The sequence below is a fragment of the Polypterus senegalus genome, chromosome 8 (assembly GCF_016835505.1).
Source record: "Polypterus senegalus isolate Bchr_013 chromosome 8, ASM1683550v1, whole genome shotgun sequence".
Lineage (NCBI taxonomy): Eukaryota > Metazoa > Chordata > Cladistia > Polypteriformes > Polypteridae > Polypterus > Polypterus senegalus.
The window spans coordinates 114160659-114181354 of record NC_053161.1 but is presented as its reverse complement, the minus strand read 5'-3'; the positions used below and the strand labels follow the sequence as shown (position 1 = coordinate 114181354).

General features: G+C 38.2%; 1 protein-coding gene across 1 annotated transcript in view; it reads left to right on the top strand.

The window, feature by feature from the left end:
- The window catches only part of polr3b (polymerase (RNA) III (DNA directed) polypeptide B), a 256221-nt gene that overhangs the window by 63721 nt on the left and 171804 nt on the right, over positions 1–20696 (top strand). Inside the window, exons 11-14 of the mRNA XM_039761636.1 lie at positions 1000–1116; positions 3391–3525; positions 9549–9710; positions 10002–10202. Coding sequence (XP_039617570.1) covers positions 1000–1116; positions 3391–3525; positions 9549–9710; positions 10002–10202 — 615 coding nt within the window. The remainder of the gene's footprint in view (positions 1–999; positions 1117–3390; positions 3526–9548; positions 9711–10001; positions 10203–20696) is intronic.

Below are 20696 nucleotides of genomic sequence, written 5' to 3'. Positions count from 1 at the left end.
AGGGAGGAGCAGGCAGGGTTCAGGAAAGAATAGTCATGCACAGACCAAATCGCCTCTTTGTAAATCATTGTTAAATAGCCAATCAAGTAAAATTCTGCACTCTCAAAGCCTCAGATTTGTTTTCTGTCTCAGCAAAGGTGAGGCTCATCATCCATAAGTAACAATCAAGCTGCTAAAGATCAATGTTGACTGTAAATGTCTACTCCAGCTTGAGTGAGAACTCAGCATGATGGTCAAACAAGACACAAGAGATGCAGATATAAAGACACAGATCAACAAGGTGTGGGTGGCCACCAAGCTTTGTTTATTCAATACAAATTCAAGTCTATGCTGCCTTGTAGAGCATTATAAGTTAAGTACAGCCTGTGTTGCAACAGAACACTATGTCACAAAAATCACTTTTAATCTAGTAAGACATGTATATAAGAAGTTAGGCAGAGCAGTAGTATGGGTGTGTTGCATCTCACTAATTCTTATGCTGCAGTGGTAGAGATTGAGCAAAGATACGGGGGATGTGAGTCTCTCTTTTTATTTTACCACCTTTACACTTAAGTCCCATCTTACACAATAGTTAAAGAATAGAACAAGCTGCAAGCCTGAACTATGTAAGAAGATTAAATTTAAAGAGAATTCAGAACCAGCATAAATAATCCTAATATTTCCAGGTTAACATTTTGAATAGCATACAAGTATGTCCTCTCATGTCCTGTGAACTTAATATTTTGGTAATAAAGACTAAAACCGCTCTTTGAAATTCAATGGAATGAAATTCTTTTGAAAAGGACAATGTATTGTTGTAATGCAATTTTGCAGAATTTGAGGAATAAGTCTCTTTGATATAATAATATCCTTTATTTTTATATAATTAAATGTTTTGGACTACTATCTGTGTATTTGTTAAATAATCAGTACTTCACCGTTGGTCTTAAGAAAACTTTATAAATAATCTGTTGTATGAAATGTGCTTAGTCTGCAATGCATTTTACTGACATTTTCCAGGCTTTAAAGTATGTGGGAAACAAGGTCAGAAGGCAGCGTATGTGGGGTGGTCCAAAGAAAACTAAGATGGAAGAAGCACGGGAACTGCTTGCTTCAACTGTCCTTACACATGTACCAGTAAGTATTAGTCTAGATTTTATTCCCAATTAAGATACTTTGCTGAAAAGTTACCTTTCACGTAATTAATATGTGGAAAAAACATAATGCTTTGTTTCTCTACTTTGATATTAATATAAATTTTGATTTAGCTGTTTTTTTAATACAAATTTGAATTTAATTTTCATTATATTGTTCTTTGCAAAATCCAAGGTGATCTCTGCAATGATGACTATTTTTGACATATTTTGACCTTTTGTTAAAACAGTCAAAGCATCAGTGAGATGTGTTTAAAACAAAAAAAAAAACAGCCACCATCTAGAGCACTGTTATATTTTCAATTATTGGAATGATATTTCTTGCTTAAGATATCCAGCAAGAATCTATCGTCTGAGCAAACAATTTTTCCCTGGGGAAGTTTTTTTGTTCTTTTAGGCATTGTATTTACTTTTACAATTGCAGAATGGTGTATACTTTTTATTAAGATTTTAGGTGGTTCAAGGTGAAGACGAAGGACAAAATATATTTAAGGTATCTGAAAGGATGAGCAGCAACAGTTTAAATTCATGTAATAAAATAAGAAAAAGAGCAAAGTATTCCTAGCATGTAAATCATGGATTCAGTTGTTAAATCAGATATGATATAATTATTATTATGGAATGGTTTACTGTTCATTGCAGGTTTATGATAAAGAAATCAGGAAGTTAGGTATTAGCACATTTTACAAGAAGATTTGCTGTTACTATTACAACATCCATTTATACTACTGCATAGAAGTGTTTATATATTATATGCATTTATTACTTTATCATTGAAGAAGTACATAATAGTACTTAGTGAAATCCAGTTCCATCTTTGGGAAAAATTATAATCTTAGAAGTAAAAAAAAGACTATCTGCCACTTTGTCTGTTGCACTAATGCATCAGAAACTACTAGAGATGCCTGTTTTCAATTTTATAACTGTTATTAGAATGACTGTGGCTAGTGCACTCCACAGATTGAGCAAAACTGTTAGAAAATATCCATAAATATATGTCCGTTGAACATTGCTAAAAGTGAATATTTAGAGTCTTAATGTGTTCTTCATAGCTTTCATATGCTTAAATAATTAAAATTTTAAGTGAATTTATACATCATTGATTGTTCTTAAATTAATATAAAACCAATCAAAATATAAAGCATTTTAGCTTTGGTTTCTGTTTTTTGAAATATCTATCTAGTCAGTTATTGGTTTGTGTAAAAATATATTTTTGTCTTGTATTGCTTTACTTTTAATGCCTGTTTCATGAAAATCCTATTTATGAATTTATTAAATCAGTGTCCTACATCATAAAAGTCATCAAAATTCAGTTAATGCCACTGTAAAATATTCTAGGAAGTATGCCTGGAATTCTAAGATTAAATAAATCCAAAGGATCATTCACTTTTAAGTAAAAGTGTTGCACCAGGGTATCCATAAATTAATAACTGGAACACTACCTCTCCTTCATATTTTCATTTCCCATTAGTTTGTAATTGCATGAGATTAATTAAACACTATCATTAATTTTGTTCTTGAAGCAGCTATTTTTTAATATAATATTACAAACACATCTGATTTATGTTTGCATTTTTGATACACAGAGGTTTGTTAATTTTCATAGAAATTCTCAAAAAAAAAACAAAAACTGAGCAGAGTGGTGGCTGTGAGGCGATTGCCTCTTCAAATCCCATAAACACCAGAAGTGACTACTGTACTCGATGAATCAATTGCAGGTTAATGAATTGCTGCAATTGCTTCATTGATGATGTTAATTTGCATCCTAGTCCTGCAAGCCGGTCCTCCATCATACAAGGAAAAATTGGGGGTTGTTGGCAGGATTGGCACTGCGGCCACCGTAGTTCCATTGTGGGGCTGAAGTGCCACACGCTGCACTCAGGTCCCAATCCAGGTGGTTCGTTGTGTGGTGGATGCAGCAACTCGCTATCAGCACATGCTCCAAACATCTTTCTCTCAAAAAACTTGTTTCTGATTTTAAATATAGTACTAGCAACACCAATAACTGGGTTAGAAAAAGTAACCTTTGTAATTTTAAACTCTTTATTCGTTATTGCCAGTAAACTATATATGGTTTCCTATTTGAGATCTTTTGTTTTTTGTTCCTGAATATCTAGGGTAGTCATCAGTCAACCAGTTTCAACTCAGAAGGTGATATATAAAAAAAAAATTATATTTCAAAGTATTTGAAGTTTTGTTATATATAAATTAAGCCAATATATATGAAAAATATAGCTTTTTGTTGTTTTATTTTTAGGTAAAAGAATTCAATTTCCGTGCAAAATGCATTTATATGGCTGTAATGATCCGCAGGGTGATTTTGGCCCAAGGAAACAACAAAGTTGATGATAGGGACTACTATGGAAACAAAAGACTGGAGCTGGCAGGGCAGGTGGGTGGTCATATTTCAGGTTATTGTTAAGATGCCCTATTGATGTGCTAATTTATCTTTAATATATAGATGCAATACTGTTAAACTTCCTGTTAAGCTGCTAAGATGAAATCAGAATGATTTGTAATATACAATTTCATTTGTAGCTTATTTTTAAAATTGCATCATTGCACCATACAGTTTGAATAAAGCCTATTTAGTGGATCTGTCTGATTTAGGTTTTATTTTGTTTTCCCATGCTGCTCCTAATTAATTTAAGCATGATTGGCAGTGTTTAGTGCTTGTGGATTAAAGGATATTAAGACAAAAGGATGTCATTTTCCAGCTCAGAATCTGCTGTAGTGTGTATCTTCAATTGGCCAACAGTTTTGCATGGTAGCTAAATGGACAGTTTTTAGAAGGACTGGTGTGGGCTAATCCTGTCACTGAGTAAAGAGTCCCCCTTCTCAAGGGGAAACAGCTTTTGTCTCACCAAAAAATGCTAATTGATGGAAAAGACTGTTTATTTCACAAAGAAAAACAATAGAGAAACAATGAGCACAATTTCCTACCCCATGTGGCTTTGGGGGGGAAACTAAATATGTCTCACCTTTCTATAATATAGCTGAATAAAAAATTCAGCATGGGATGTATTTTATTTAATCATCACAGGCTTCACTCCTCAAATCTGTTTTCCCACTAGACATTTGTTTAGGGCCTTTTGCCAATGAAGGTGTTAGCAAAATCGGCAGTATTGTCACTTAATCTCTCACCTGCCCTTTTGTTTTAGTCTTCTATTAATGTGTTCATTATTTTTGGGAGCATTTTCCTGTTCTTTGTCCCTTTTTTTATATTCCTAATGCGGTTCCTTTTGTCAGAGGGAGATATGGAACGGCACCAAAATCCGACACCCTGGAAAGCGAGGGATTTCTACCACATGACAAAAGAATGCCGCCTTGACTTCAGAGATTGCCTAATCCTTGCCCTGCTCTGATAATGTAATTACAGCTGCCTAAAGTCTTTTAATTTTACTAAACCAGCTCACTTGTGAAAAGAGAGACTTTGGGCACACTCAATAGGCTTAAATGCTAAAAACGGCAATCTCAAGACACTCTAATTAGAATTCCCTGACATTCAGCTAATTGGCGCAACTGTATTGCAGCAGCTTAATTTCTTTATTAATTTTGCTGCTGCTTATTTTGATGTATGTAAATGCTATTGATTGGACTGTCAAGGAAAGATTTTTCTGCTCAGAGGAAAACATTTCTGGCATGAAGTAGGTCTTGGATAAAGGGAGAATATGAATGTTATCATGAACTTTCCATCCCTTTTTATTAAATATTTCCTCATTAGTAAAACAAGACAAATACTACATTTATTGTAATCCTTACAAAAATATGTTTAAGTGTTAAGATTGTATAAATGAGCTTAGAGGATTTTCTGCCTCTTACTTTGTCAGTTTTTGTTATATAAAGCTCCCTTGTAGATTGCTTTGTTCTGCAAAGTTAAAAAAAAATTCAAAACTTTGATAATTATGACAACAAAAAATAAAAGTCATACAGAATACCACTGTATAAACTATGTTTCATAATATGCTGGAATAATTAATTTCAACTTTTTCTGTATTTACACATTCGGTGGTTTTCATCACCTCTTTGCATCAAAAATATACACCTTTTAAAATTTTAAGTTTATATTACTAATCATACTCATTTATGTAAGATATATGTTAAAATTGAGCGTTTTTATCAAATTCATATTTCAGAATAAAGCTAACATCGCTAAACATACAGACTTTTTTAACTGAACTCCAGTCAATTTAGTGTCCAATGATAACCTTAAACAAAGATTTCAGTCCATGAGAGACTTAATCTAAGTAAGTCATTTTGAGAAGTTTGTTGAACATAAACTTTTTTGTAGTATTTTTCTCTGTTTGCTTCTGCTAAATGGTGGTATATTTGTATCTTAATACAGTTTTTAATTTACCTTTAATTTGTTAAAGTGAACAATGACTGATTCCAGAGCCTGGAAAAGCTCTGTGTATTATTCAATTTGTAGAAGCATATATGAAATATGGAGTATCACTCAAAACGTTTGATGTGCCCTTGGGTAAATAATATTGCATCATAAAATAATGTACTTCACAAAGTCTTAGAAACAGGTGCTTGCCTTGTAAAAATTAAGCAAGCAATGTCAAAAATGATATTTTATTTTTGTGTGATGGACTGTCAGCTGTTGGTCAAATAAATTATGAATTTCCCCTTGGGATTAATAAACTATCTATCTATCTATCTATCTATCTATCTATCTATCTATCAATCTATCTATCTAGTCCATCTGTCTATCTATCTAGTCTATCTATCTATCCCATCCTTTGCAACGTTCCTTGCCTCTATTCTCTACATTCTGTGTAGCTTGTGTTATTTCATTAAATGAAAAATATTTAATTCATTCTTTCCTTTCATTAACCCAATCTATTCAACTTTAAGGACCTAAGATGCATTGGCCATAATGGGGGTTGACTGCTGACCGCATTGGCCATAATGGGGGTTGGGTGGTTGCGGTGGCATTTAACTGTGGATTGAGTGCCAGTTGTAGGGCAGTAAACCTAGTTCAATAAAAATTAAAGGAAAGATTAATAATTTAAAATTAAACTTTTTTCACAATGATATTGCACTGTTTTTGACTTTTCAGTTTGCTTTGCCTATTAAAGTTGTATTTATTTTATTAAAAACTGTCCACCAAACAGAATTTAGTTGCTGGCAATGGTTCAACTGTTTAAATGTGATACAAAAGTCTTAAAGCATCTATATATATATATATATATATATATATATAATTCACTAAGGGCACGCAAGACAAAGAGCGCAAGTAAGACAGAGAGCCTCGCCTGCCAACTCTAAGACCATGGGATACGCTCGACAGAGCCCCGCCCGCCAACTCTAACCCTCCTCCTGTGTCCACCGTCGCTCTCGCTGCCAAGCCGCTAAAGCAGCCACCTTCAGTTCCTGCTTATGTCAGAGGCTTTTCCCCTTATGTGTTTTCTTTAGCATATGGAAGGTATGATCAATTTGATTTAAATTGGGTGACTTGCTTGGTCTTTCAAGAATTTTCAATTTTTTAGCTTTGAAAACCTGCTCTAATGCCTCAGCAGTATGTTTGGGATCATTATCTTCTTTTTGGATGAAGTACCGTCCAATGAGTTTGGAGGCATTTGCTGGAACTTGAGCAGATAAGATTTTTCTATACATCTCAGAATTTGTTGATAGATAGATAGATACTTTATTAATCCCAAGGGGAAATTCACATAATCCAGCAGCAGTATACTGATACAAAGAAACAATATTAAATTAAATAGTAATAAAATGAAAAAAATTAAAATAAAATTAATGTTCGATTTACTCCCCGGATGGAATTGAAGAGTCGCATAGTGTGGGGGAGGAACGATCTCCTCAGTCTGTCAGTGGAGCAGGACAGTGACAAAAGTCTGTCACTGAAGCTACTCCTCTGCCTGGAGATGACACTGTTAAGTGGATGCAGTGGATTATTCATGATTGACAGGAGTTTGCTTAGTGCCCGTCGCTCTGCCACAGATGTTAAACTGTCCAACTTTAATCCTACAATGGAGCCTGCCTTCTTAACAAGTTTCTCCAGGCGTGAGGCGTCTTTCATCTTTATGCTGCCACCCCAGCACACCACCGCGTAGAAGAGGGCACTCACCACAACCGTCTGGTAGAACATCTGCAGCATCTTACTGCAGATGTTGAAGGATGCCAACCTTCTCAGAAAGTATAGTCTGCTTTGACCTTTCTGACATAGAGCATCAGTATTGGCAGTCCAGTCCAATTTGTCATCCAGCTGCACTCCCAGATATTTAAAGGTCTGCACCCTCTGCACACAGTCACCTCTGATGATCACAGGGTCCATGAGGGGCCTAGGCCTCTTAAAATCCACCACCAGCTCCTTGGTCTTGCTGGTGTTAAGGTGTAAGTGGTTTGAGTCGCACCATTTAACAAAGTCTTTGATTAACTTTCTGTACTCCTCCTCCTGCCCACTCCTGATGCAGCCCACAATAGCAGTGTCATCAGCGAACTTTTGCACATGGCAGGACTCCGAGTCATATTGGAAGTCTGGTGTATATAGATTGAACAGGACCAGAGAAAGTACAGTCCCCTGCGGCGCCCCTGTATTGCTGCACACAATGTCAGACCTGCAGTTCCCAAGATGCACATATTGAGGTCTGTCTGTAAGATAGTCCACAATCCATGCCACAAGGTGTGAATCTACTCCCATCTCAGTCAGCTTATCCCTAAGGAGCAGAGGTTGGATGGTGTTGAAGGCGCTAGAGAAGTCCAAAAACATAATTGTTACAGCACCACTGCCTCTGTCCAGGTGGGAGAGGGATCGATGAAGCATATAGATGATGGCATCCTCCGCTCCCACCTTCTCCTGGTATGCGAACTGCAGAGGGTCGAGGGCGTGGCGGACCTGTGGCCTCAGGTGGTGAAGAAGCAGCCGCTCCATGGTCTTCATCAGATGTGACGTCAGAGCAACAGGCCGAAAGTCATTCAGCTCACTAGGACCTGATACCTTTGGGACAGGAGTGATACAAGATGTTTTCCAAAGCAGCAATTGTGGCGATACACCATCTGGACCCGCTGCCTTCAGCAGTAACATCATTAATGTAGATAAGTGTGCCAGGGCTATTCCATCAATGTAGAGAAGTGTGCCAGTACCTGTGAGAGCCCTAAATGTCCAAGCCGTAACACTCCCACCACCATGTTTAACAAATGAGATAATATACTTTGTAACCTGGGCAGTTTCTTTTTCTTTCTACACTTTGCTCTTGCCATCACTCTAATACAAGTTCTTTGTCTTGTCTGTCCACAAGACCTTTTTCCAGAATTCTTTTAATTACAATTTCTCAAACAGTAATCTGCTCTTCCATTTTTTGTGGCAACTAGCATCTAGCAGTGTGGCCTTTGTAATTCTGTTCATGAAGTCTTCTGTGAAATGCAGTCTCTGACCTATACACATCTGCCTCCTGAAGACTGATTCTCATCTGTTGGTAAAAAGGTGTGAGACGGAAATGTATGCAAATGCCCTTAAATGAAGGCCTGTAATGTGCACATTAATCACATCTGAATTGTTTGATTTGTAATTTTAAACTGTGGAGCTGAGGGATTGGGTTGGGAGCATGCACTGTGTATTTGTCCCTAAAATTATGGGGGAAATTGTATTTAAGTTGGCGTCCTTTTTCCTTCATAATAATCCAATGTTGTTGATGCGGTTAGTAAACCAAGACACTGAGAGTGCAGCCTGTGACTCCTGGTTTATATCAAATCCAGTGTATCTTCGAATACTTGCAAATAAGTTACTTGGTGAAACCGTCTCTCCAAATCGATTGCTCTGCATCACCAAACAGATACATGAGTGGATAATTTCTTGTAATGGGGCAGTCAGTTACATTCATTTCAAGAGTTGCACATTCTGTTAATACTTATTTGACATCACTGTATTTCTGTTCTGATCTCCTGTGAGTTACACACACAGATCCAAAGATACACACATGCAGTACATTGGAACTTTTTTTTCTTGTTTAAATATAATTAGTAGTGCATGTCATGTTATCACTGATTAAGCAATCAATTGCACGAGAAGAGCAGTTGTATTTATTAATAGTGAAACTAACAAATGTTTAACCACAAGGATGATAGTTTGGTTTCCATTTCCAACTGTGCATCCATGAACAAGTCACTTAGCCCACCTGTACTCCAGTTGTAATAAACATGTGAAATCTATACTGTGTCTTGATCTTGAAAATGGCTTTTAGTAATGATATTAATCAAGTATTCAGTAATAATAATAATATTATTTAAAAAAAAAAACTGATAAGTGGTATTTGGTTATTAATATTTTCTGGAGTGCTATGTGTATAATTCAATATATCCTTAATAATGTAATTTAAAACACCTTTGGTCTATGTCTGTTACCTATATTATTTTCATTTAAATGTTTTGTGAAACATTGCTTGTATTATACAGTTACTTTCCTTGCTGTTTGAAGATCTCTTTAAAAAGTTCAATTCTGAATTGAAGAAAATAGCAGACCAGGTCATTCCGAAACAGAGAGCAGCTCAATTTGATGTTGTGAAGCACATGCGCCAGGATCAGATAACTAATGGCATGGTCAATGCCATCTCTACTGTAAGTGAGAAGGTTTTAATTATTTAAATTCTAGTTACAGTATATTTATTATGTAAGTCACTTTTAAAACAATAACTACTGATTACACTTTTTTTGAATTTTTTATAATATGGAATAAAGTTTTGTAATGGTAGTACTTTTATTTTGTTAGTCCTACCTTACATATGTTTTGTACTCGTATCTTAATATTTTCTGCATGTTTATGTTTTTGTTATTAGTTCTAGTCTTACTGAAGCATCCAAAACTTAATGCTTTTCATTTTTTTAATTGAAGAAGTAAATTTGGTTTCAGGGAAACTGGTCACTGAAGAGGTTCAAGATGGACCGTCAAGGTGTGACTCAGGTGCTGTCCCGGCTTTCTTACATCTCAGCATTAGGTATGATGACCAGAATTTCATCTCAGTTTGAGAAGACTAGGAAAGTAAGTGGACCTCGCTCTCTACAACCATCTCAGTGGGGAATGCTTTGTCCATCTGACACTCCTGAAGGAGAGGTAAACATAACATATTTACCGTTTCCTGTTTCTTTTATCTTTTTTGCCTATGCTCTGTAAACAGTAGCTTAAAGTATACCATTCCAAACATATTACTAATCAAAGTCTGTGTAAAAATATGTTTTTTAATGTAGTGCTGGAACTCTTTGCCATTAACTGAAGTTGAATAATTGTGACTTAAGTATAAGTATACTGAATTTGAGTAAAAAGGTAATACGTATTACAAGCGTCAAACTTTACTACAGCAGTCTTTTCACTTTTAAGCTCTGTGAATTAATAAATGTATATTAATTTCCATGTAGTACCTCAAAGTTTGAACTAAACACACATTTCAGATTTCAACAAATGTTGATAAGTCTACTTAAAATTGATACATTTTCAATAGGTTCTTAAGACAAAGCTTATAGAATGTCTATACTACAAAGGTGGATTAAAGGTAATTTTTACATAGGAGGCTTATAGATTTATGTAACTTTGAAAGCTTTAATCCTTAGTCATCTATTTATTTTTCTTGACTGTTGGTTGCTTTATGGGAGTAAAGTCATTTTATTAAATTTTTTAACGTGAAATTCAATTGTGAACCTTTTTAAAACAAGCATATAATTTGCATGATTATGTTATGAAAATAACCCAGAATTCTTGAATTTTGGCTTAAGCTCTACCTGTGTGGACTTTGAGTTTTCTCGTCTGAGTATTGTCAGTGTTTTTTATATATGTGGGTACTCCAATATCATCCCACATTCCCAAAACATATATATTTAAGTAATTGGCTACTTGGAATTTGTCCCATATACAGTAAGTGAGTATTAGTGTGTACATGAGAGTACCATGGTACAGTTAGGCACTCTGTCTGGGGTTGTCTTCAGCTCCCCATGACCCTGAATTAGATAAAAGATAAGAAAATATATGGAAAAAGCAAAGGAGCACAAGGGAAAAAGTGTAAGGTACATTTAATCAAAAAAGCAGTCATTCTTAAAAGAAGGCCCTTTTTTTTGTATAATGACTTTATTTAACTTTATGTTTGTGTAATAAATATTTGACTGTTATGCATGAACATCCAAAGTAAAATAGCTTAACCATAAATGTTCCTGTTTAATTCACTTCAGAAACTGATTCCGTGTTTCAACACTGTATTTCTTTGACAGTGTTTTATTAATATTCAATGAATTTCCAGGATTATAAAAAGACTTGGGGAAATTAAATGTAATTGAAATCTGGTATGAATTCAGATAACTTCATTTTTTTCTCCTAATTAACTTTTATAACAATTTTATATTTAAGAGAGTCCTTAATCCTTCTCAAAATACTTTGGTAGTTGGATTTGGAAATATTCTGAATCAGGGTTCAGATTGCAGTTCTCAGATGTTTAAACGTGTTTAGTAATATAGTAAACAAAAGACGAATGGCCTGTAGGTATAAATAATTTAATGGGAGAAGAACCAATTTGGTTGGTCAAATTTATTTTATACCCAGGTCAGAAGTCAAAATGATTAAAAAAGATTAACATGTGGGAGATCAGATTGGGCTTTGCCCTAGAAACAGAATATTAAGATTATGAACATGGTGCAGTTCAGATGGGGCATTGTCCTAGAAAACAGAACATTGTCAGCATGCAGGGAAATATCATAATGAGTATTGCCATGGTTATTCAAAGTGTCACAGTCTCTTGTATTGACTGTTTATAGACCTCCAAAATAACTGCATCCATCTTTCTCAAAAAGTAATGGTAGTGCCTTTTGATAGTTTTGATCGGTCCTGTTGCGGGCAGCATCTTGAGTGGCTAATCCTGGCATGGCAGTCTCTTCTGCAGGTGCTGCAGACAAATGCTAAATGTGCATTGGAGGACTGAGTTTTCTGTCACCGCTGAGTTGTTTTTTTGTCCTCCAGCTGTTGATTGCGCTTTTCCTCACCCCTGTTGACTCCTTCTCGAATAGCATGTCTCCAGACACCCCAGTCATCTGCAAGCTTCCTGGCCCAGGGATCAATGCCTGCAAGTTTCAGGTCACATTTGCAGACATCCTTAAAACGCATTATTAGTCGGTCTGTTGGGCGGTGTTCAATGGAGAGCTCATACATGACATCTTTTGGTATGTGGCTGTGTTTCATTAATTGCACATGTCCTAGCTATCACATTGATGAATGTTATCACACCCACTCTTGCTTAATTTGACCATCACTCTAGCAGCCTTGGCTAGTCACTTGTTGATATCCTTGTCAAGCAGCAAATTGTTGGTAATCATAGAGCACAGGTAAGTGAAGCTCTCACTTCAAGAACTATGTGGTCAATGCTGATTGATGGTGGTGTAGAGATGTCCTGACCCAAGGAGTTCATTTTCTTTATGTTTATAATCAGCCTAAACGCCCTGCAAGTGTGGGAAAACTGATTCATCAGTTTTTGAAGGTCCTCTGCTGTTTGCAAGACCAGTGCTGCATCATCGGCAAGTTGAAATTTTCTACGTGAGAACTGTGCAAAGCTTGGCCCTGCCCCCCAGGCATGTCAAGTTAAAACAGCTTTCCATCACTTCTAGTGTGTAAGTGGACACCTTTGGCACAGTGTCTGAATGTGAAGTTCAGCAGGAGTGAACACAGGATACCAAACAAAGTTGGTATAAGGACACAACCTTGTTTTACTCGGCTCTTGATCATGAATGGCTCTGAGGTCTATTGTATATGGCCACACCCTGCATGTCTGCATGGAAATAGATGGCAATGCAAAGCAGCTATGGGGGGCCGCTAATGTTTTTCAATAGCTAGAACAAACCCAGTCCTGGTCAAACGCCTTGGTGAAGCAGTGTATAAAGGCATCTGCTGTTCTCTACATTTCTCTTGGAGCTGACATAGAGAGAAAATCATTTCAACTGTGGATCTCTCAGCCCTGAACCATATTGTGATTAATTGTAAATTAGATGAGCAAGAACTTAGAGTTGAGGCAGGAGTACTCTGGCAAAAACTTTGCCTACAGTGCTCAACAAGCTTTTGCAACCTGAGTGGTCACCCTTGTTGTTCTACAGAGTGACTATCTTGGCATTGCGTGTATTCTGGGGCACCTTGCCTTCTCTCCAGCAGAGACACAAGAGCTTGTATAGTGGTTCTAGTAGGGCTGACTTTCCACATTTGATGATCTCGGGTGGTATGTCGTCCCCCCTGGTGCTTTTCCACATGTTAGATTGTCAGTAGCTTTGTGCAGCTCTTCTACTGTGGGTTCAGTAATCTGGAACAGGTATCTCTTTGATACTGTCGAGAGCTTCTTGGGAGACAGAGTTTTCTATTGAGTAAAGGTCAAAGTACTGTTACACCCATCATCTCATTTGCTTATCTTTGTCCTTGATCACCTCCCCTCTCTTTGATTTCAGAAGCGTGATCTTCTTTGCTGGTTTGCCTGTAGCTTGCTTGATGCCCTCATACATTTTCCTAATGTTGCTGGTGTCTGATGGTTGCTGAATGTTATCCAACAGTTTGACCCAATAGTCATTTGCACAGTGAAATGCAGCCTGTTGAGCCTTGCTGCAAGCTGCTTATACGGCTTTCTGGTTCTGAAGACTCTGGTCACGCTTATATCTTATTAGTGGATTGCGCTTTGTATTGATGACCGGCTCAACTGAAGGGACGCTGGCCTCATATAGTCTGTGCTTGCACATTCTTCCTTGCCATAAGTCATTCCTACTGCACTGTGGGTGGTATTTTGAGTAGAATTCCATCTGACTTCTACACTTTGTGTGTTGTCATTGGAAAGGAGCTTTTTAAGCTACTCGATGAATTCCTGGGTTTTGGCTGGGTAAGCAGTCTTACTGATATTGATTCTCAGCTGAGGTTTCATTTTAGAATGGTAGAGTTTCTTTGGTTTGAGCTTTACCTTTTAGCCAATCAGGGAGTGGTCAGTGTCACAGACGACAGCGTTGCAGATACTGTTTAGTTAGTCACGCCTTGTAGTTACCAAGTCCATCTGATACCAATTATTGGAACATGAGTGTCTCCCAGAAACTTTATTGCATGTCTTGTTCTGAAAGTAGGTGTTTGTCACACACATGTTTTGATGACAACAGAGTTCTAAAAGCCTCTGGCCATTTTCATTAAAGTTCCCTGTTCTGTGGTGGCCTATGACGTTTGGCCATGACTCATGGTCTGCACACCCCTAGCACTGAGGTCTCATAGAAGGTAAATATGCTCTTATGTTAGGATTTTTACAGACGGCAATGTCTTGCTCAGGGTTGTCCAATTCCAATCCTGGTGGGCCTTAGAGGCGGTAGGTTTTCATTCTAACCATCTTGTTAATTAGTGAGCCGTTTTTGCAGCTGGTCATGTTTTTTGGTCATGTTGATCTTCTCAGGTCACCAAAACATCTTGATGGTAGTCTTAGAAAAAACAGAAAATCAACAGTCTGCTATGGCAGAATGGGAGCAGCAGCAAGTCATAATATTCAATAATTTAATTGCTTTAATTAACAGCAACAGTTAGCTTCTCGCTAAGAAACTGGTTGGAATGAAATTGGCTGGAATTAGACGCTTCAATTTAGCTGGTCATCTGTTGGCTCCTTTCACATCTCATTTCTGTTTGGCTGCCCTTAATTGAAGAAACAAATCAATTCTGAGGTCTGATTCCTTAAAACAGGGCTATTAAAATGAAGGGAAAGGGAGTTAATTAGCAGTGAAAACTGCTACTGATAAGGAAAATGGTTAGAATGAAAACCTGCAGCCACTGTGGCCCACCAGGACCAGAGTTGTACACCCCTGGTCTAGCTGTTAATAAAACTGGTCTTTGACTTATGTTGTAGCTTCCATTGTGGTTGGGTAAATACACACTATGTTCGACATGCCTTCAAGTGTAGAGAGGCATAGGCAAGCGGAGGTTTAGAATAAGGGGTTTCCTTCCCATAGAGCAGTGTTTCCCAACCTCGGTCCTGGGGGCACACTGTGGCTGCAGGTTTTTGTTCCAACCAGATTCCAACCCCTGATATCATTAATCTCATTTAATTAGCTGGTATTTTATTTCTCTTATTCTACATTCAGAAAAGCACAGCAGCATGATTTTTACATGTAAAAGAAATTTAGAAATATTTCTGCTTTTGCTATAGATTTAAATGCTTAATTCTCCTTTGTTGATTTCATTATATTTTTCCTTTTCTCTGTGCAGTTTTTCCCTTTTGTTGTATCTTATTAATGACAACTAGCAAAATACCCACCCCTCGCAGCTGAAAAGTAGTGTGTTAAGGAAGTTATGAAAAAGAAAAGGAAACATTTTAAAAATAACGTAACATGATGGTCAATGTAATTGTTTTGTCACTGTTATGAGTGTTGCTGTCATATATATATATATATATATATATATATATATATATATATACACACACACATACACATATCTATATAAACTGCTCAAAAAAATTAAAGGAACACTTTGAAAACACATCAGATCTCAATGGGAAAAAGAAATCCTCCTGGATATCTATACTGATATAGACTGGGTAATGTGTTAGGAACGAAAGGATGCCACATCGTTTGATGGAAATGAAAATGATCAACCTACAGAGCCCTGAATTCAAAGACGCCCAAAAATCAGAGTGAAAAAATTATGTGGCAGGCTAGTCCATTTTGCCAAAATTTAATTGCAGCAACTCAAAATTGTACGCAGCACTTTGTATGGCCCCTGTGTTCTTGTACACATGCCTGACAACATCGGTGCATGCTTCTAATGAGATGACAGATGGTGTTGTGGGGATCTCCTCCCAGATCTGGACCAGGGCATCACTGAGCTCCTGGACAGTCTGAGGTGCAACCTGGTGGCATTGGATGGACCAAAACATAATGTCCCAGAGGTGTTCTATTGGATTTAGGTCAGGAAAGTGTGGTGGCCAGTCAATGGTATCAATTCCTTCATCCTCCAGGAACTGCCTGCATACTCTCACCACATGAGGCCAGGAATTGTTGTGCACCAGGAGCCACTGTACCAGCATAGGGTCTGACAATGGGTCCAAGGATTTCATCCTGATATCTAATGGCAGCCAAGGTGCCTTTGTCAAGCCTGTAGCGGTCTGTGTGACCCTCCATGGATATGCCTCCCCAGACAATCATTAACCCACCACCAAACTGCTCATGCTGAATGATGTTACAGGCAGCATAATGTTCTCCATGGCTTCTCCAGACCCTTTCACTTCTGTCACGTGCTCAGGGTGAACCTGCTCTCATCTGTAAAAAGCACAGGGCACCAGTGGTGCATCTGCCAATTCTGGTATTCTATGGCGAATGCCAATTGAGCTCCCCGGTGCTGGGCAGTGACCACAGGGCGCAGTAGACATTTGGGCCCTCAGGCAACCCTCATGAAGTCTGTTTCTGATTGTTTGGTCAGAGACATTCACACCAGTGGCCTGCTGGAGGTCATTTTGTAGGGCTCTGGCAGTGCTCATCCTGTTCCTCCATGCCCAAAGGAGCAGATACTGGTCCTGCTGATGGGTTATGGACCTTCTATGGCCCTCTCCAGCTCTCCTAGAGTAACTGCTTGTCTCCTAGAATCTCCTCCATGCCCTTGAGACTCTGCAGGGAGACACAGCAAACCTTCTGGCAATGACACGTAGTGATGTGCCATCCTGGAGAAGTTGGACTACCTGTGCAACCTCTGTAGGGTCCAGGTATCGCTTCATGCTACCAGTAGTGACACTGACTGTAGCCAAATGCAAAACTAGTGAAGAAACAGTCAGAAAAGATGAGGAGGGAAAAATGTCAGTGGCCTCCACCTGTTAAACCATTCCTGTTTTGGGGGTCATCTCATTGTTGCCCCTCTAGTGCATCTGTTGTTAATTTCATTAACACCACAGCAGCTGAAACTGATTAACAACCCCCTCTGCTACTTAACTGACCAGATTAATATCCCATAAGTTTCAATGACTTTATGCTCTACTCTGATTAAAAAGTGTTCCTTTAATTCTTTTGAGCAGTATATATATATACATATACACATCTACATATATATACATATACACTCACCTAAAGGATTATTAGGAACACCATACTAATACGGTGTTTGACCCCCTTTCGCCTTCAGAACTGCCTTAATTCTACATGGCATTGATTCAACAAAGTGCTGAAAGCATTCTTTAGAAATGTTGGCCCATATTGATAGGATAGCATCTTGCAGTTGATGGAGATTTGTGGGATGCACATCCAGGGCACGAAGCTCCCGTTCCACCACATCCCAAAGATGCTCTATTGGGTTGAGATCTGGTGACTGTGGGGGCTATTTTAGTACAGTAAACTCATTGTCATGTTCAAGAAACCAATTTGAAATGATTCGAGCTTTGTGACATGGTCCATTATCCTGCTGGAAGTAGCCATCAGAGGATGGGTACATGGTGGTCATGAAGGGATGGACATGGTCAGAAACAATGCTCAGGTAGCCCGTGGCATTTAAACGATGCCCAATTGGCACTATGGGGCCTAAAGTGTGCCAAGAAAACATCCCCCACACCATGATGGATCCATGTTCTCATTCTGTTTACGCCAAATTCTGACTCTTCTGAATTCAGACCAGGCAACATTTTTCCAGTCTTCAACTGTCCAATTTTGGTGAGCTTGTGCAAATTGTAGCCTCTTTTTCCTATTTGTAGTGGAGATGAGTGGTACCCGGTGGGGTCTTCTGCTGTTGTAGCCCATCCGCTTCAAGGTTGTGCGTGTTGAGGCTTCACAAATGCTTTGCTGCATACCTTGGTTGTAACGAGTGGTTATTTCAGTCAAAGTTGCTCTTCTATCAGCTTGATTCAGTCGGCCCATTCTCCTCTGGCCTCTAGCATCAACAAGGCATTTTCACCCACAGGACTGCCGCATACTGAATGTTTTTCCCTTTTCACACCATTCTTTGTAAACCCTAGAAATGGTTGTGCGTGAAAATCCCAGTAATTGAGCAGATTTTGAAATACTCAGACCGGCCCATCTGGCACCAACAACCATGCCGCGCTCAAAATTGCTTAAATCACCTTTCTTTCCCATTCTGACATTCAGTTTGGAGTTCAGGAGATTGTCTTGACCAGGACCCCACCCCTAAATGCATTGAAGCAACTGCCATGTGATTGGTTGATTAGATAATTACATTAATGAGAAATTGAACAGGTGTTCTTAATAATCCTTTAGATGAGTGTATATATATACACATATCAACATATATATACATACATATACACACATACATACACACACATACATATATACATATACACATATGCTGAACCTAATAACTGGTTGGGCCACCCTTAGCAGCAATAACTGCAATCAAGTGTTTGCGATAACTTGCAATGAGTCTTTTACAGCGCTCTGGAGGAATTGTGGCCCACTCATCTTTGCAGAATTGTTGTAATTCAGCTTTATTTGAGAGTTTTCTAGCATGAACCGCCTTTTTAAGGTCATGTCATAGCATCTCAATTGGATTCAGGTCAGGACTTTGACTAGGCCACTCCAAAGTCTTCATTTTGTTTTTCTTCAGCCATTCAGAGGTGGATTTGCTGGTGTGTTTTGGGTCATTGTCCTGTTGCAGCAACCAAAATCGCTTCAGCTTGAGTTGACGAACAGATGGCCGGACATTCTCCTTCAGGATTTTTTGGTAGACAGTAGAATTTTATTGGGCCTGGCATGAAATCAATTAAACCTGTCTGTTAATTTTCTGGTTGGTTAAGCAGCTGAGGTCATTGTTAATCACTTTCAGCTGTATTGGTGTTCATGGACTTAACGACAGGTGCACTAAAGTAGCAACAATTAGAAAACCCTCAAAACAGGACTGGTTTTACACGTGGAGGTCATTTCAAGTTTCTCCCTCTTGATCTTTTTTGGCTGGTTTTCCACTCGTGTTAGTTTTGGCTTGAGTAATCATCTCTACTGGCAGTATGAGGCGATTCCTTAACCCTACAGAAGTTGCACAGGTTGTCCAACTTCTCCAGGATGGCACATCCACACGTGCTGCAGCAAGAAGGAATTGAAACAATTGAATGGCCTTCACGATCCCCTGACTTAAACCCAATAGAACATCTGTGGGACATTATGTTTCGGTCCATTAGGCGCCGCCAGGTTCTCCTCAGACTGTACAACAGCTCAGGGATGCCCTCATACAGATCTGGGAGGAAATGCCACAAGACACCAACCTTGTCTCATTAGGAGCATGCCCCGACGTTGTCAAGCATGCATACAAGCTCGTGGGGGCCACACAAGATACTGAAAATCATTTTGAGTAGCAGAAATTAAGTTTTTGAAAAAATGGACTAGCCTGCCACATCTTCATTTCACTCTGATTTTAGGGTGTCTACACAATTGAGCCCTCTGTAGGCAGAAAACTTTTATTTCCATTAAAAGACTTGGCATCCTTTTGTTCCTAAGACATTGCCCTGTCGTTATTTGTATAGATATCCAACTTCATATTGAGATCTGATGTATCTAATGTGTTTCTTTATAAAGTGTTCCTTTAATTTTTGTGAGCAGTGTATGTATGTATATATGTATGTGTATATATGTATATGTATGTATGTATGGATGTGTGTGTGTGTATATGTATGTATGGATGTGTATATATATATATATATATATATATATGACAGCATCACTCACAACAGTGACAAAACAATTACATTGACAATCATGTTACATTATTTTCAAAATGTGTCCTTTTCTTTTTCATTACTTCTTCAACACAGTAGTTCTCCGCTGTGAAGCGGGTATTTTGCTATTATATATATATATATATATATATATATATATATATACAGTGGAACCTTGGTTTGCGAGCATAATTGCGTTCCGGAAACATGCTCGCAATCCAAAACACTCGTATATCAAAGCAAATTTCCCCATAAGAAATAATGGAAACTCAGATGATTCATTCCACAACCCAAAACTATTCATATAAAAATGATTAAGACAAAATATAAAGTAAAATACATAATACAAATTAACCTGAACTTTACCTTTAAAAAGAATCATGGCTGGTGTGAGTTTCTAAACTCATGTGGGATTCCACCCAACAGGAAGACACGCTGAAGAGTGTCCCAAAGCAATCGCAGTCTCCCAGCGCTGTAGCAGTTCAGCGTATAAGCGCATCCAAAAGATCGCAGACATGCTATAAGCCCTATCGTCAATGGGTCATACAAGGAACATTATAAAGATCCCGCTGCAATAAATAACAGCGCTGTTGCTGTTTCAAGCTGAATAAAACTAGTGTTAAAGTACTGAGACTCAGCTTCGTGTTTTGGGGAGCAAGATGGGGACTCGCACTTTACAGTGCACACACACACACAGTCACAATGCTGTAGTAAACAGAGAGACGCGCTGGGCGAGCGAGATAAGGAGAGAGAGAGAGACGCGCTGTAAACAGAGAGACGCGCTGGGTGAGCAAGCGAGATAAGGAGAGAGAGAGAGAGACGCGCTGTAAACAGAGAGACGGGCTGGGCGAGCAAGCAAGCAAGATAAGGAGAGAGAGAGAAGAACCATCAGCTCAGTTGTGATCACATGACGCTCAGCAGACAAA